This window comes from Equus przewalskii, chromosome 1 (assembly GCF_037783145.1).
Source record: "Equus przewalskii isolate Varuska chromosome 1, EquPr2, whole genome shotgun sequence".
NCBI lineage: Eukaryota > Metazoa > Chordata > Mammalia > Perissodactyla > Equidae > Equus > Equus przewalskii.
The window spans coordinates 154372171-154389166 of record NC_091831.1 but is presented as its reverse complement, the minus strand read 5'-3'; the positions used below and the strand labels follow the sequence as shown (position 1 = coordinate 154389166).

The window sequence follows — 16996 nt, the reverse complement described above, 5'->3', positions numbered from 1 at the left end:
CTGACCACCATCTGCTTCCATGTGCTGCTGACTTCTTGCTCTAAGTAGGGAAAGGACAACAAGCTACTAGCAATGGATGGATGGCTTAAAATCAGATGGCTAACAAAAGGTCCCTAAGGAATGAGGCTAGATGAGGATCTTGGTTTGCCCCATGGAAATCCCATACAGACCACCCTTGGAAATCTTCCCAGGGAGAGGGCTGTGTGTGCACTTACCCAGCAATTTGTACAGAAGGTTCAGAATTTCTTTCCAGGCCATGCCACTCTCTTCTCTTGCAATCCCTGCAAAGTGTGCTACGCTGTTGTAGATATTTAAGCGATCAATGCAGTTTAACACTAGAGCCAACATTCCCTGAGAAAGAGAGTTGGGGAAAAAAGTAAAAATTCCTGATTAATAAAGTGGGATCCTTTTTGCTGTTTCCCCTCCCATGTCATTCACCTTTTAAAGCTGAAAACGCTCATATGCAAATAGACCTTCATGGTGCCAGTTTGGGCTTTGATTGTTTCCTCCTAAAAACAAAATATGCATTTTTATGCCTCAGAGACCTAAACAGCATCCATTTTGGGAGTGAGTCAGCAGTCTCCTCTGATGGGTTTGCCCCCACGTGTTTAACTCAACTCAAGGACATAGTGAGGAAGAGGGAGCGTGAAGGAGTCTCACAGAAGCCTGCGCTGTGCCTGGTGTGAAATGATTCTGACTCACCCAGAAACAGCCCTGGACAGAGTACCTATTTTTCTCTTAAATATCTAATATGTTCAAGAAATTCCATTCAGATGCACAAGATAACTATGCTTGCTTCTTTAACTCCTCCACCCCCAAAAGGTGGGATTTAGAGACAATAAGACCAAAAGAGGATTTTTAACTACTTTTACATCTAATTTACAATAACATGTCACACAGTAAAAATGTCTCTACCTAGCTGTTTTTAAAGATTAGGAGGGAGATGGTAAATGTAGTTTTAGTAGTCTATAAGGTGTGCAGAATGTCCCCTGAGCCAAGTCTGCTTAGATCAGGAGAACGGGCGGGGATGGGTCTATATCCCACCCCACTAACTTTGGAAATGCCCAAGGGACAAGCCCTGGCCCCAGGAATGGGGGTGATGAAGGAGTACAACCATGGCCTGTTAGTGCCAGATCATCATGTCCAAGTTCAGAGAAGGTATGTGACTTGTCTAAGGTCACACAGAACCAGGGATGGAGCCAGTACAAGGGCTGGGGCCCCTTGAGTCCCAACTTAGTGTTTCCTCCATATCCAGGTCCCATCCCTAGTGGCTCAGATGCTCAGGTTCTACATAGGACCTAGCATCACCTGTATCTTTCAAATCAGCTCCTCAGTCATTCTTGATGGGTATTTGTATTTTTCAAACAGGTTTCCTAGGTAATTCTAACATCCTCCAAAAACTGGGAATCACAGCCAATGCCAGGCTCTAATAGCTGAGGTTTACTGAAAATGGATTTTGGATACACATGAGGCACTGAAGCTTTAAAATATAATCTGGTTTGAATGTGCCTGTGTACATTGCTATAATATACACTGCTAACATAACCAGGGGCACTGATGGGGAAGACCAGCTTCCAATTAATCCTTTTCTCCCCAGTTTCTTTGCTTTCTTGTTCTCTCTTTCATAAACGTGCGTGCATGGAGACACAGCTAAATTGCAGTCACAGGGAAATTTTAGCTCTGACACAAAGAGAGTCTCAATTCTATAGTTTTTAGACTTACCTCTTCCTTGAAAAGATTCTGTCTATTTTTCAGTGAGCGGAGTTTGTTCTGCTTGTCCTCATGCTGCATCTCCTCCTCCGGGGGCTGGAAGTAGGCGATCAAGTCCTGTAAGGTCTGCAGGACCTCTTCTATTGGCAGGGTGACAGGAGCAGTCGTGCGATTGTTTCCACTAAAAACCACAAGATGGACAAGGTTCAGGCACCGGGCTACCAGCAGGGCCTCTGATAAGCATCCACCAGATCCTGGTTCCTACCTGCCCCATACTGAGCATGATGCACTGCTTCCTGGGGTACTCGTTGTACGAATGACCACAAGTTGATGTTTGCCAACCAACAGAGCAACAGAAGAGAATATTCTGATTCCATTTTCAAGCCATTTCATAAATAAAGGGAAATGACCCCTCGCTGTCTGCCACACTTTTTCCTTTTAAATAAAAACACTTTCAAAAATAATAAACTTAATAACCCATAGTTCTTTTACACGATCACATGCCCTTCTTGGAATAGGTGAATATAAAGCTGGAAGGGTTTCTATCACTGGGTCTCTCCGTCCATCTAGATCTTTGTCTTTCTCTCTCTCTCCATGTGTCTATTTGACATCTCTGCATGCATTTTTCTCTTCACGTTTCTATGTGTGTGCATCCACACTGCTGCTTCCCCACTCCACTTGCTGATGTCTCCTTTGCTTTCTGTATGTCTCTTTCTCCCTCTGACTTCCTCTGCATATCCCCCCTCCTCTCTTTCTCAGCATCCCCCATCCCTCGACATCTTTCATCTCTGCCTCAATGTTCCCACCCCTTCCTTGGCATTACCTGGCCCCCTATATCTCTCGCATTCTGTTGTGTTCCTCCTATCCAAATATGTCTCTGTTTCTCTGACTCCCTGTCATAATTTTCCAGAAAGTAACTAAATCCTTTCAACACAAAGAGACCATCAACCTCCATAGATGACAAAATAAGACTTCATTTTCCCATCCTCTTGAAAGGTCAAATGATGAGCATTTCTTAGGACAAAGGCTAAGAAGAGGAAGGGGGAAACGGACCAAGGCCCTGGGGAACTGCAACGTTAGCCCCGGGGGATCGAGAATTGGTTGAATGTGTAAATAATGTCAGGGCTTTTCCTTGGGTCAATTTATAATGAGTTCTTTGTGTTTACAGTGTATTTGCTTATACAAACCTTCCTTGACTTACAACGGGGTTTTGTCCCGATAAACCCATTGTACGTTGAAACCATTGTAAATCAAAAATGCATTTAATACACCTAAAGTACTGAACATCATAGCTTAGTCTAGCCTACCTTAAACATGCCCAAAACACTTATATCATCTACGGTTGGGCAAAATCATCTAACACAAAGTCTATTTTATAATAAAGTGTTGAATATCTCATGTAGTTTACTGAATACTGTACTGAAAGCGAAAAACAGCATGGCTGTCTGGGTAGAGAACGGTTATAAGTGTATCAGTTGTTTACCCTAGTGATCACGTGGCTGAGTGGCAGCTGTGGCTTGCTGCCACTGCCCAGCATCATGAGAGAGTATTATACTGCATATCACCAGCCTGGGAAAAGATCAAAATTCAAAACTGAAGTATGGTTTCTACTAAATGTGTATCACTTTCATACCATCATAAAGCTGAAAAATCATAAGTCAAACCATCATAAGTTGGGGACTGTCTGTAAATTAATCTGGACACATGCTAAGAAAAGATTCTTATCTAGGCCTAAAGCAGAGGCTTAACAAACCCTGAAAACACTTAGGTTATGAAGTGACAATAATTCCAATTTTGTTTAAAAAAATGTCAAGTGCATGCAATGAGCACAGAACACGAGTGAGTTGTAGGCTTATTGCAGGCGGGAGGGACTCCTCATCAGTGTGTGCTCAACCCCTGACAATACCTGGCACATGGTAAGTGCTCAGGAAGTGTTCACAAATGACTATTTGGGATACTGGACACAAAGATAGTGAAGACAACAATGCCGTGAGGACACGAGTTGAAGGTTTGAGAATACAAAACCCAGTCAGGAATGCCTTTCCAATTCTAGATTCAGTGAGGGGATGAATATATTTTCCTCAAGATTTTTGATCCAATTGCAGTTTGTCTCTCTCTCTTTTTAAAAATATTTTGGATTTACTAGAGACGCTGATGCCAGTTAAATAGTGATTCTTTATGTGATAAGAAAAGATGAAAGAAGAGGTTTGTTGACATTTTGTAGCTCGAAAGGGCAGCACATGCACTACACAGCTGGTTGGAAAACCCAGGTTGTAGTCGCTGCCATTAACCATATGATATTTAGAGTGCCTCTAAGCCTCTTCTGCTTCAATTTTACACCTGGAAATAGGAAAGGTACATTCTGATTTCCAGGGTCCTTCTGGGTCCAATTTTTTGTTATGTGGGTTCTCACTGCTGGATCACTTCAGCTTGCCCCTTGAAGAAACATCACTATAACAGTCCTCCAATGGACTGAGGTAGATCCCTCCTTCCTTCAAAATAGAACACATACCACATGCCAGGCACTGGGGACAGTGGTGAAAATGGACATGACCTCTGGATGGCTTCACAGTGCTCACATTCTACTCTAGAACCTTGGCGAGGAGACCCAGATGGATCTAGAAGGACAGGGACAAGAGGATGTCTCAATTAAGAACTACTATCTCATTTACTGTAGTAGATGAGACACTCTATCTATCTTATCCCGGTCTTCCACTCCCTACAGTCCGTGCCCCACTACATTCTCAGATCTTTGCCAAGGACTCCTCTTGTTAAATTCAAGTAAGATCTCAGGTGGTTCTATTTACCATGCCATTACCATAATAATTATTTATATATCATTTCCCTCCTAAGGTTAAACTCAGAGGACAGCTGGATAGTATCTTCTCTTCAGCGGGATTTCTGAGACTCCATCATCTCCTGCATTGTTCATTCGTCCTGTTGGACAGTTCCCAGCAACTATACAGAGAATGATGAGACAGCATACGGAAACTTTCACCTTTTCTTCTTCATTGTTCTTTCTTATTCCTTCCCTATCCTTTTAACTTTAATTTGCTCTCCCAGAAGGCCACCCCCTCCTTCTTGTTTCCATTTGTACACAGCATGCACTGCTGGTTTCTCAAAAGAGGAGAGGAGAATCTTCCAAATTATTTTTTTATCCTTTGCTTCCCAGCTCTTGCAAAATTTAAGTACCATGGCTTTTGCAGCCCTCTCCCACCACATTGGTTAGTTTTTCATTAGCCCTCCTTTCTTCTAAAACATCTTGTGGCTGGAAGAATCAAGAGCTCCCCCGTTGAGAGTGGGAGTTCCAGAATAGCTGAGTGAGGAGCACAGTAAATCTTTTCTCCCACAAAATAATGGTAAAATTGGACAAAATCATCCAAATAAGTGTTTGAGGTCTCTGGAAATTGACCAAAGGCATATAACAAATTGAGAAGTACGTATTTAATAAAAATAATGAGTCTTGGTAAGAGCAGTGGGAGTCTATGGTGTTTCAGCCTGAGGCAGTTCCCATCCCCTCCCCCCAGCTTCATAGCAAAGAAGTTTTAAGGTGGGGCAGGGGGTAGACCATGTGCAAGGCCACACATATGCTCAGGAAGGACCCAGGAGGGCCCTAGAGATCTACTCATCTCTGGCTGAATGTTAGGCCTTGTGCAAGCAGAAAGCAAAATCCAGGACAGACTTAAAACTGCCTGAACTTTGAACACGTTATCCAACCCACACACAGGTCCATCAGCAAAAGGTAGCAGGCTTGCCTCACAAGAACTACTAAAGGAAGTCCTTCAGGCTGAAAGAAAATGACACCAGACAGTAACTAGAATCCACAGGAAGAAATAAAAAGCACTGGTAAAGGCAGTTATGTAGGTAAATATAAAACACAGTATACGTATTGCTCTTTTGTTGATACAACTGATTTTAAAAAACAAATGCATAAGACAATAATTGTAAAATTGTATGGCTGGGCTTATAAGACAAAAAGATATAATATACATGGAAATATCACAAAGGAAGAGGAAGAGAATTAAAATTGGAGCAAAATTGCTTTATTTCACTTGTCAGTATTAATTGGAGGGAGACTGTTTCAGGTTAAATATATACTGAGCTTGCTAGAGCAACCACTAAGAATATAACTAAAAAAAGTTGTAAAAAACTCTTTAACAATGGAATTAAACTATTACATTAGAAAACATCTATTTTCTATCAATATATCTGTACATCTAACACAAAGGAGAAAGCACAGAGAAACAAAAAGGACACGAGACATATCAAAATCAAGTAGCAAAATGGCAGACATAAATCCAACCATTTGAATAATTACATTACTATAAATGGATTACACATACCAATAAAAGGAAGAGATGGTCAGACTACATTAAAAAAAGATACAATGTATGCTATCTACAAGATACACTTTGTAGATTCAAAGACACAAACAGGTTGAAAGTAAAAGGACTAAAGAAGAGATACCATTCAAACAACACCCATAATGTGCATATAAGAGAGCTGGAGTGGCTCTACAAAATAGACTTTAAGACAAATTGTTCATAAAGAAAAAAGGGAGACATTTTATAATTATAAAAGAGTCAATTCATCAGAAAGACATGCCAACTATAAACATATAAGAGGCCAAAATAAGTGAAGAAAGAATTGATTGAGGAAGAAATAATTCAACAATAGTTGGAAATTTCAATACTGTATTCTCAATCAATTAATGTAATAAACTATATTAATAAAGAACAAAACCATATGGTCATCTCAATAGACAAAGAAAAAGAATTTTACAAAATTTAACACTCATTCAAAATAAAAAGCTCTCCACCAGGAATAGGAGAGAACTTCTTCAACCTCATAAGGGGCATCTACAAAAATCCTATAGTTAACATCTTATTTAATGGTCAAAAACTGAATGTTTCCCCACCAAGATTGGAAACAAGACAAGGGTGTCTGTTCTCTCCACTTTTATTTCACATTGTAGTCGATGTTCCAGCCAGTGAAATCATGCAAAAAGAAAGAAAGAAAGAAAGAGCATCCATTTTGGAAAGGAAAAAATAAAACTCTCTTTATTCACAGACGACATGGTCCTTTATGTAGAAAATTCTAAAGAAAAAAGCTCACTAGACAAGTACACAGCTAAAATCATACTCAATGAACACCTGAAAGCTTGTCATCTAGGGTCAAGATCAAGACAAAAATGTCTACTCTCGTCATTTTTATTCAGTATAGTATTGGAAGTCCTAGCCAGAACAATTAGGCAAGAAAAAGTAATAAAAGGCATCCAAATTGGAAAGGAAGGCATAAAACTGTCACTATTTGCAGTTGACATGATATTATACATAGATAATCCTAAAGACTCCACCAAAAAACTGTTGGAACTAACAAATGAATACAGTAAAGTTGCAGGATACAAAATCAATATACAGAAATCGATTGTGTTTCTATATACTAATAAGGAACTATTAGAAAGAAAAATTAAGACAACAACCCCATTTACAATTGCATCAAAAAGAATACAATACCTAGGGATAAATTTAACCAAGGAGGTGAAAGACTTGTATACTGAAAGCTATAAGACAATGATGAAAGAAATTGAAGAAGATACAAATAAACAGAGATATTTCATGCTCATGGATTGGAGGAATACTGTTAAAATGTCCATACTACTCAAAGCAATCTATAGATTCAACGTAATCTCTCTCAAAATTCCAATGCCATTTTTCACAGAAACAGAATGATTAATCCTAAAATTTGTATGGAACCACAAGAGATCCCAAATAGCCAAAGCAATCTTGAGAAAGAAGAATAAAACTGGTGGCATCATGCTCCCTGATTTCAAAGAATATTACAAAGCTATAGTAATCAACACAGTAACGTATTGGCATAAACAGACACTTAGATCAATGGAATAGAATACAGAACCCTGAACTAAACCCGCACACATATGGTCAATTAATTTACATCAAAAGAGCCAAGAATATACAATGGGGAAAGGACATCTCTTCAATAAATGGTGTTGGGAAAACTGCCAGTCACATGCAAAGGAATGAAACTGGACCACTATCTTACACCATACACAAAATTAACTCAAAATGGGTTAAACACTTGAAGGTAAGACCTGAAACCATAAAACTTCTAGAAGAAAACATAAGCAGTAAGCTCCTTGACATCGTTCTTGGTGATGATTTTTTTTGATTTGACACCAAAAGCAAAGGCAACAAAAGCAAAAATAAACAATTGAAATTACATCAAACTAAAAAGCTTCTGCACAGCAAAGGAAACCATCATCAAAATGAAAAGGCACTTTTGAAATGGGAGAAAATATTTGCAAATCATTTATCTGATAAGGGGTTAGTACTCAAAACATATAAAGAACTCATACTACTCAATAACAAAAAAATAATCTGATTAAAAAATGGGCAGAGGATCTGAATAGACATTTTTCCAAAGTAGACATACAAATGGCCCACAGGTACATGCAAAGGTGTTTAACATCACTAACCATCATGCAAATGCAAACCAAAACCACAATGAAATATCCCCTCACACTGTTAGAATGGCTATGATCAAAAAGAGAAGAAATAACAAGTGTTGGTAAGGATGTAGAGAAAAGAGAACTCTTGTGCACTGTTGGAGGTGCAGCCACTATGGAAAACAGCATTAAAAATAAGACTACCATATGATCAGCAGTTCCACTTCTGGGTATTTATCTCAAGAAAACAAAAACACTAACTCATAGAGATATCTGCACCCCCATCCTCACTGCAGCATTACTGACAACAGCCAAGACATGGAAGCAACCTCAGTGTCCATTGATGGATAAATGGATAAAGAATATGTGGTATATATAGACACAATGGAATATCCTTCAGGCACAAAAAAGAATGAAATCTTGCCATTTGTGACAACTGGATGGACCTTGAGGGCATTATGCTACGTGAAATAATCTCACTTATATGTGTAATCTAAAAAAACAAACAAACAAAAAAACAAGCTCATAGATAAAGAGAATAGATTGGTGGTTGCCAGAGGCAGGGGTTTGGGGGTGTGGGTGAAATGGGTGAAAGGAGTCAAAAGATACAAACTTCCAGTTATAAAGTAACTCACGGGGATGTAATGTACAGCACAGTGACTACAGTTAATAATACCGTATTATATATTTGCAAGTTGCTGAGTAAATCTTAAAAGTTCTCATTACACACAAAACATTCTGTGACTATGGATAGTGACGAATGTTAACCAGGCGTCTTGTGCTGACCATTTCACAATGTCTACAAATACTGAATCCTTACGTTATACACCTGAAACTAATATAATGTTGTATGGCGATTATACCTCAATTAAAAAAACCCAAACAAACCAAAAACATCCACTAGAATAAAACATTTCAACTAAGTCACAGGACACATGATTGATATTTAAAGAACTCGATTTCTGTATACCAGTATTTATACATGCCAGCAGAGAACTATCTGAAATGAAATTCAGAAAACAATCCCATTGCAGTGGCATCAAAAATAAATACTTGTGAATAATTTTACATAAGAAATGTGAGAAATACACTGAAAACTATAATATCCGACTGAAAGTAATGCAAGAAGGATAAATAAATGGAGAGATTCTACATTTATGGATTGGAAGCCTCATTATTATTAAGATAAAAGTTGTCCCAAAACTGATCTATAGATTTAAGTCAATATCTATCAAATCCCAGCAGGTATTTTTTTTTTTTGCAGAAATTGACAAATTCATCCTAAAATTTACATAGAAATGCAAATGATCCAGAAGAGTCAAAATAATTTTGAAAAGAAGTATAAAATTGGAGGACTCACTCTACCTGATTTCAATACTTACTATAAAGCTACATTAATTAAGACAGTGCTATTTTGGTGTAATGAGAGGTATTTAGATCAATGGCATAGAATTCAGGGTCCAGAAATAAACCCTTACGTTTATGGTCACTTGAATTTTGATAAAAGTGTCAAGGCAATTTGATGGAGAAGGGATAGTCTTTTCAGTTATCCACATGATCCACATTCAAAAAGATTAATATAGGTGCTAGCCCCGTGGCTGAGTAGCTGTTTGCATGCTCCGCTTCGATGTCTCAGGGTTTCGTCAGTTTGGATCCTGGGCATGGACATGGCACTGTTCATTAAGCCATGCTGAGGTGTGCCCCACATGGCACAACCAGAGGCACTCACAACTAGAATATACAACTATGTACTGGGGGGTTTGGGGAGAAGAGGAAGAAGAAAATAAAAAAGAAGATTGGCCACAGATGTCAGCTCAGGTGTCAATCTCTTAAAAAAAAAAGATTAATATAAATCCTTACCAAATATCATACACAAAAATTGATTCAAAATGAATCATAAACCTAAATATACAAGCTAAAACTATAAAACTTTCAGAAGAAAAATCTTGGTGATTTGGGGTTGGGCAAAGAGTTCTTAGATATGACACCAAAAGCATAATCCATAAACAAAAATAATGTTAGGTTGGACTTCACCAAAATTAAAACTTTGTGCTTCAAAAGACATTAGTAAGAAAATAAGAAAAAGCACAAACTAGGAGAAAATATTTGCAAGTCATAAATCTATTAACAAAACCAACTTGTAACCAGAAGATGATAAAGAACTCTCAAACTCAATTTGAAGACAAACAACCCAACTAAAAAATAGGCAAAAGACTTGATTACATTTTACTGAAGAAGATATATGAATGGCTAATAAGCACATGAAAAGATGTTCAAAATCATTAGTCATTTTGGAAATGTAAATTAAAACCACAATGACATACCATTTTGTATCCACTAGCATGGCTACAATCAAAAGTCACGCAATCACAACTGTAGGCTAGGATGTGGAGAAACTGAAACTTCACACATTTCTGAGTGGAATGTAAAATGGTGTATCTGCTTTGGAAAACAGGTTTTCAGTTTCTTAAAAAGTTAAACATACCCAAATGTTCACTGATGGATGAATAGATAAACAAAATGTGGTATTTACATACAATGTAATGCCATTCAACTTCAAACGGCATGAAATTCCGATACGTGCTACAATGTGAATAAACCTTGAAGATATTTACTAAGTGAAATAAGCCAGACACAAAAATACAAACATTGTATGATTCCACTCATATGAGGTACCTAGAATATTAAATTCATACAAATAAAAAGTAGAATGGTGGTACCAGGGGCTGGAGGGAGGGGAGAATGGGGCGTTATTGCTTAATGAACAGGGAATTTCAGTTTGAGATCACATAAAAGTTCTGGAAATGGATAGCGATGATGGTTGCACAACAATTTGAATGTCTTTAATGTTACTGAACTGTAAACTTAAAAATGGTTAAAATAACAAATTTTATATGTATATTTTACCATAAAAATATGAGTTAAACATAAATTCACATGACTCAGCAATTCCACTCCTACCATTTCTACCCAAGAGAAATGAAAACACATCCAAAAGGCTCTTATACTAATATTCAAAGAAGCATTACTGATAATGACCAAAAACAGAAGCAACTTAACTGATGAATAAACAGAATATGAGCTGTGTGTGTCTGTTGTGTATATCTATATGTCTCTCTCTATAGAGATATCTATATACAAAGATCTCTTTCTATATATGTCCAAATACACAATCATATATATACCTTTATGTGTGTATACATGTGTGTGTACATGTGTTTTATATATATATCTATGTACTTATATATATATATATAAAAGACACACACACAGGCATACTCTTTAGCAATAAAAAGGAACAGAAGACCGTTACGTGCTACAACAGGGATGGCTCGCAAAAATGTAATGCCAAGGGAAAAGGTCAGATTCAAAAGACCACACATTGTATGATTTATCAATTTAATGTATTAAATTGAGACAGAAAGTAGATGATTGGTTGTTTAAGGCCAGGCGTGGCAAATAATATAAACTGCAATGGGCATTAAGAAATCTTTTTAGAGCGATGAAAATGTTCTAAACCTGAATTGTGGTGATGGTTGTACAGCTCTGTAAATTAAAACTCACTGAGTTACATGCTTAAAAGAATTTTACGATATATAAATTATAACCTAATAAAGCTGTTTAAAGATAATTTTCCCATTGTCAGGCATGTAACTCCCACTGATGATTTTCAAATAATAGCTTTATTGAAACATAATTTACATATCATACAATCATCTATTTAAAGGGTACAGTTCAATGGTTTAACAGCAGTGTATTTACTGAGCTGCGTAACCATCACCTCAATCATTTTGGAACTTTTTCATCAGCTCCCCTCAAATGCCGTACCCATTAGCAGTCTCTCCCTTTTACCCCTATGACCACCCTGGCCCTACACAACCATGAATCTACTTTCTGTCTAAAGATTTGCCTATTTTGGACATTTCATATAAATAGAATTGCACAATATGTGGTCTTTCATGACTGGGTTCTTTGACTTAGCACGCTCTTTCCAAAGTTCACCCACGTTTAGTGTTTATCAGTACCTCATTACTTTTTATGGACAAATAATATTTCATTTTATGGAGATAGCACATTTTATTTATCCATTCATCAACTGATGGAAATTTGGGCTGCTTCCACTTTTAGTTATTATGAATAATGCTGCTCTGAACATTTATGTACAAGTTTTTGGGTGGACATATGTTTCATATCTCTTGGGCATATACCTAGGAGTAAAATTGCTGGGTCATATGGTAACTCTATATCTAACCTCTAGAGGAATTTCCAGACTATATTCCAAAGTGGCTGCAACATTTTACATTCCCACCAGCAGTGTATGAAGGTTCTAATTTCTCACATCCTGTCCCACATTTCTTATTGACAGTCTTTTTGACTACAGCCATCGTAGAGGGAATAAAGTATTATCTCAATGTGGTTTTGATTTGCATTTTCCTGATGGCTAATGGTGCTGAACATCTTTTCATATGCTTATTGGACACTTGTGTATCTTCTTTGAAGAAACGTCTATTCAGATTCTTTGCCCATTTTTAAATTGGTCCATTTGTCTTTTTAATGTTGAGTTGTGAGAGTTCTTTATTCTAGATACAAGTCCCTTATCGGATATGCGATTTGCAAATATTCTCTCTCATTATGTAGGTTGTTTTTTCACTTTCTTGATGGTGCCCTTTGCAGCAAAAAAGTTTTTAATTTTGATAAAGCCCAATTTATTTACTTTTGCTTTTGTTGCTTTTGTTTTTGGTATCATATTGAAGAAATCATTGCCTAATCTAAGGCCATGAAAAGTTAAGCCTAGTCTTCTTCTCCAGGTTTTATAGTTTTAGGTTTTGTATTTAGGTCTTTGATTCATTTTGAATTAATTTTTGTATATGTGTAAGATAGGGACCACTGACTTTTAAGAAAGGTTTTAGAGCAGAGCTGAAAGAGTTGGGGACAAGATAAATAAAACCATCCACTGGTACGGCGATGGTTCTGGTGATAGTCTAGGTTACATGAAAAACTCATGTTTGCATGTAATTATCTTTTTCTGCCTATACCAAGCCATTTATTTTTATATCCTTTCTTCAAAGAAGGGGGACAGTCTAGATGTAATGTTGCATAGAAAGGAGTAAATACTTTTGCCCAGGGATCACAGGAAACCAGCGGCAGAGCCAAAAGCAACAAAGCATCGTTGACTTGCAAGTCTCGGTTCCATCCTGTGGCAAGAATACCTCTATTGTCTACTTTCCTGTCTCAAGTTTAGTAACAGGACCCCTGAGTTGTACTGGGTACATAGCCAACCAACCAGTGATTATATTTCTTGTCGTCCCTGCAGCTAGATGTGGCCATTTGACTAAGTTTTAGTCAACAGAATGCAATGGGAAGTGATCAACTTCTCGGTCTATCTTTTAGGTAAAAAATTGCTTGTTTCCACGTCTTCTTTCTTCCCCTTGACCATGTGGATGACGAAAACATACCAGAACAGTCGGTCTCACCTGTGGCTGAATATAAGAATGGCTTGGGGAGCTTTAATAAAGAGCTGGTGTTGGATCCCACCCAAGAAATTCTGATGCAATTGGTTTGAGATGATACCTGGGCACCAGGGTGTTAAAAGTGCCCCAGATGAATCTAACATGTGGCCAAGGTTAAGACTCCTACTCCAGGGCAGTGGTTTGTGAACTTTAGCATGCATCAGCACCAAGCGGAGGGCCTAAGAAAACATAGTTTCCTGGGGGACCACTCCTAGATGTCTGATTCAGTAGCTGGGAGGTAAAACCCAAGAATTTGTATTTTTAACAAGTTCCCATGTGATGCTGCTATGCTAGTCCAGGGACACATTTTAAAAACCTGTAGGAGATCTCAAAGCAGCAAGATGGAAGGAACCTGAGCCCCAGTAGCAGGATTGTCTATTTTCCCTAAACCAGTTGCCTACCCTGTACTATTACTTTAAACAGAAAGGAAAGTTTATCCTGAATTGCAACAGCAGCTTCACCTATAACCTAGCTAATATACACCCCTTGGATCACAATGTTTCAAGAGGAAGAAAAGCAAAGGTATGAAAAAATTTTCTCATTTCATGCAAATTCACAAACCCAATTTAAACCCTCTTGGCTTTAGAGATATTTTCCTGCAGGAGAAGGATAGCTCGAAACACTGCATTGTTTACAACCAAATCCCTTCCTCAAGTAATTGGTGAACACAATCCAGAGTTCTGTTTTGGCAGCATTGTTGAGGCTGGAGGGATTATGATCCAAACATGCAGTTTAGTTACTTTTCCCATTTAAGTCCCAGCCATAGTCTGGGTAACCCACAGCTTCCAATGCAAATCTACTAGGATTCAAACCTTAGCAATAATTCTGAATGATGTAGAAAGCCTATGTTGTTGTTGTTGAGGAAGATTTGCCCTGAGCTAACATGTTGCCAATCCTCCTCTTTTTTTGTTTGAGGAAGATTGCCCCTGAGCTAACAGCTGTACCAGTCTTCCTCTATTTTGTATGTGGGTTGCCGCCACAGAATGGCTGACGAGTGGTGTATGTCTGTGCCCAGGATCCAAACCACAAACCAGGGCCACCAAAGTGGAGCACGCTGAACTTAATCACTATGCCACGGGGCCAGCCCCCTAGAAAGCCTTTTTAAATAGCACAGAAGGCATGGATGCATTTCTCCTCTCTCCTCCCCTCTTTACAAACGAATACAAAAGGGACTTAAAGTACTCCAGATCTCGTCATTTAATTTTCATGAAAAGACCTTGGGTATTCACGACACCGACCTGAATAACCAGGGGGTTGGGCATTTGTTGGGCAAAGAGGGAAGCTGATAAGGAGGTCACCTATATGGGAAACAAGTTTTAGTCTCAAGGTCTCTCTGCTAAAACTCTTTGATGATGTTTAATTATTTCCTGAAAAGTCACAGCATTAAAAGGGGGTGGGTAGGTGGGATGGGATAGCCACAATGTAGAAACTCACAGGAAGAGAAAAGGAAGGAGCTCAGGTACCTTACAAACTGGCTGAACAAGGCTGTTGTGTTCCGGATGATCCGAGCAGCCTGGGACTCCTCCTGCTGGCATCTCTGCAGCGTTAATCCGTCATCCATGTGGCCTTCCTGATGGAGGATGACCTACCCACACAGCAAGGGACACCAGGTTACACATCACTCCACAGCTGGAGAGTCAACATTTATTGCAGTATTTCCCACATCCCTGCACAACTTCTACCCAACCAAGTTCCCCTGGGTCCATTTTGAAAATGGGACATTAACAAAGTTATTTTGCCCATACGCCCTACTACTGACATATGAATCATTCCTGAGACACGGTCCTTTGATGAAAATGAAATTTTATGTGCCACTGTGGTATGAGTTACAATAAGTTCCTTGGGCCTACACGGCCAATTTGGAAGGATGAAAACATACTTTATAATACTTTATAATAGATTTTTCTCTTAAAATGAACACAAAACCTTATTCTTGGAGATGGGAAAAGTCACTTTGTTTAGAGCGTTTACCTCCAGAGATAAATTGAGGAAGAAGAAAGACAAGTCAAAGTAAAACCCTCTCAAAAATCCACTTGGATTTCTCTACTGAAGGACAGCCACACAGGGATAGTTAACTGTAGCACTGGGGAAGCGGCTCATGACCGGAGTTTGCTTCTCATGGAGGAGAGAGTGGGTTGGAAAGCATAGGCTCTGGTATCAGCCAACTTGAGTTCTGGTCCTGCTATGTCACTTCCTAGCTGTGTGACCTTGGGCAGGTTACTTAACCTCTCTTTGCTTCGACCTTGCCATCTGCAAATGGGTTTACCTTAGAGGGTTGTTTGGAGGATTAGATGATTTATACGTAAGTCATTTAGCATGGTTCCTAAAATATAAGAGATGGTCAATGGATGGTTGTTATAAGGGGCCGTATATTACTGATCCTGGATCAGTTATCTGGAAGCTAAGCATACTGATCACCAATAACATCATCATAAATAATGACATCATTATACAATTTTTGGGTGGGGCTAGCAGCCTTTGGTGTTTTAGAGCTCAGTGCTTTTTTCCTTAAAAGCATCAAGTATGTGCAGATGTTAACCAGGATGGTTTGATTCTGGTTCAAGTCAGGGTCAAATCCTGACTCAAGTTCCTGGCATGGTTTCCTCTTGATGTGAAGGGAGACCCTTTGTAAGTCCTGGTGGGAGAGGGGTCGGTCAGTCTGTATGTCAATTAAATAGTCTACATGTGGCTCCAGAAAATATCTTTAGAATAAGGATTTTTGGTTTCATTTTTAGCACAAGGAAAAACTCATTTTCCTTTCCAAGTGAAAATCTCTTACTTTTTTTTTCATCCTGCTGAGGTATGTCCTGATATAATGAATTTACACAGGAAGTAGAATACTGGCTTGCTTTTGCAAGTATTGATGTTTATTTTGAAAAAAGACTTCACATCCATCTACACACTGTAGTTTAAGTGTTAGTAAAGGATGCCCTTACTGTTGGATTCACCAACTGTCTCAAAACATTACTTCGTCAGAAGTTTCCAGCAATTGGTGAACAAGGTTGCATTTAGATTTGGTAATACATTGCCACTGGATTTACTTTGGCTTCAGTCCTTTATCTGGTCCCTAAAGATCAAAATTCTTAGGTTTTGCTTGTTCAAATAACACATTCAAATTGGTCAGCCAAACAAGAAAGTCATGAGAAATGGGGAAAATTAGAACGTTGCTATCATGGGCCCCAGTGATCGCTGCAGCCCAGTTCCTGGGGCTTTTTCTCTTAGAGGAATAGGACCATAACCCAAAGCAGAGAGCAGAGACCTGAGACAGGAATGGGAAAGGTGACTTACCATTCATCAGGTTTTTCACTAT

General features: G+C 38.5%; 1 protein-coding gene across 10 annotated transcripts in view; it reads right to left on the bottom strand.

Annotated features, from left to right (window-relative positions):
- The window catches only part of RYR3 (ryanodine receptor 3), a 485038-nt gene that overhangs the window by 237070 nt on the left and 230972 nt on the right, over positions 1 to 16996 (bottom strand). For all 10 annotated transcript variants that reach the window (XM_070584420.1, XM_070584411.1, XM_070584464.1 and 7 more), the window contains exons 12-14: positions 15150 to 15271; positions 1723 to 1891; positions 216 to 351 (exon numbers count right to left, since the gene is read on the bottom strand). In XM_070584420.1, the coding sequence (XP_070440521.1) occupies positions 216 to 351; positions 1723 to 1891; positions 15150 to 15271 (427 nt within the window). The remainder of the gene's footprint in view (positions 1 to 215; positions 352 to 1722; positions 1892 to 15149; positions 15272 to 16996) is intronic.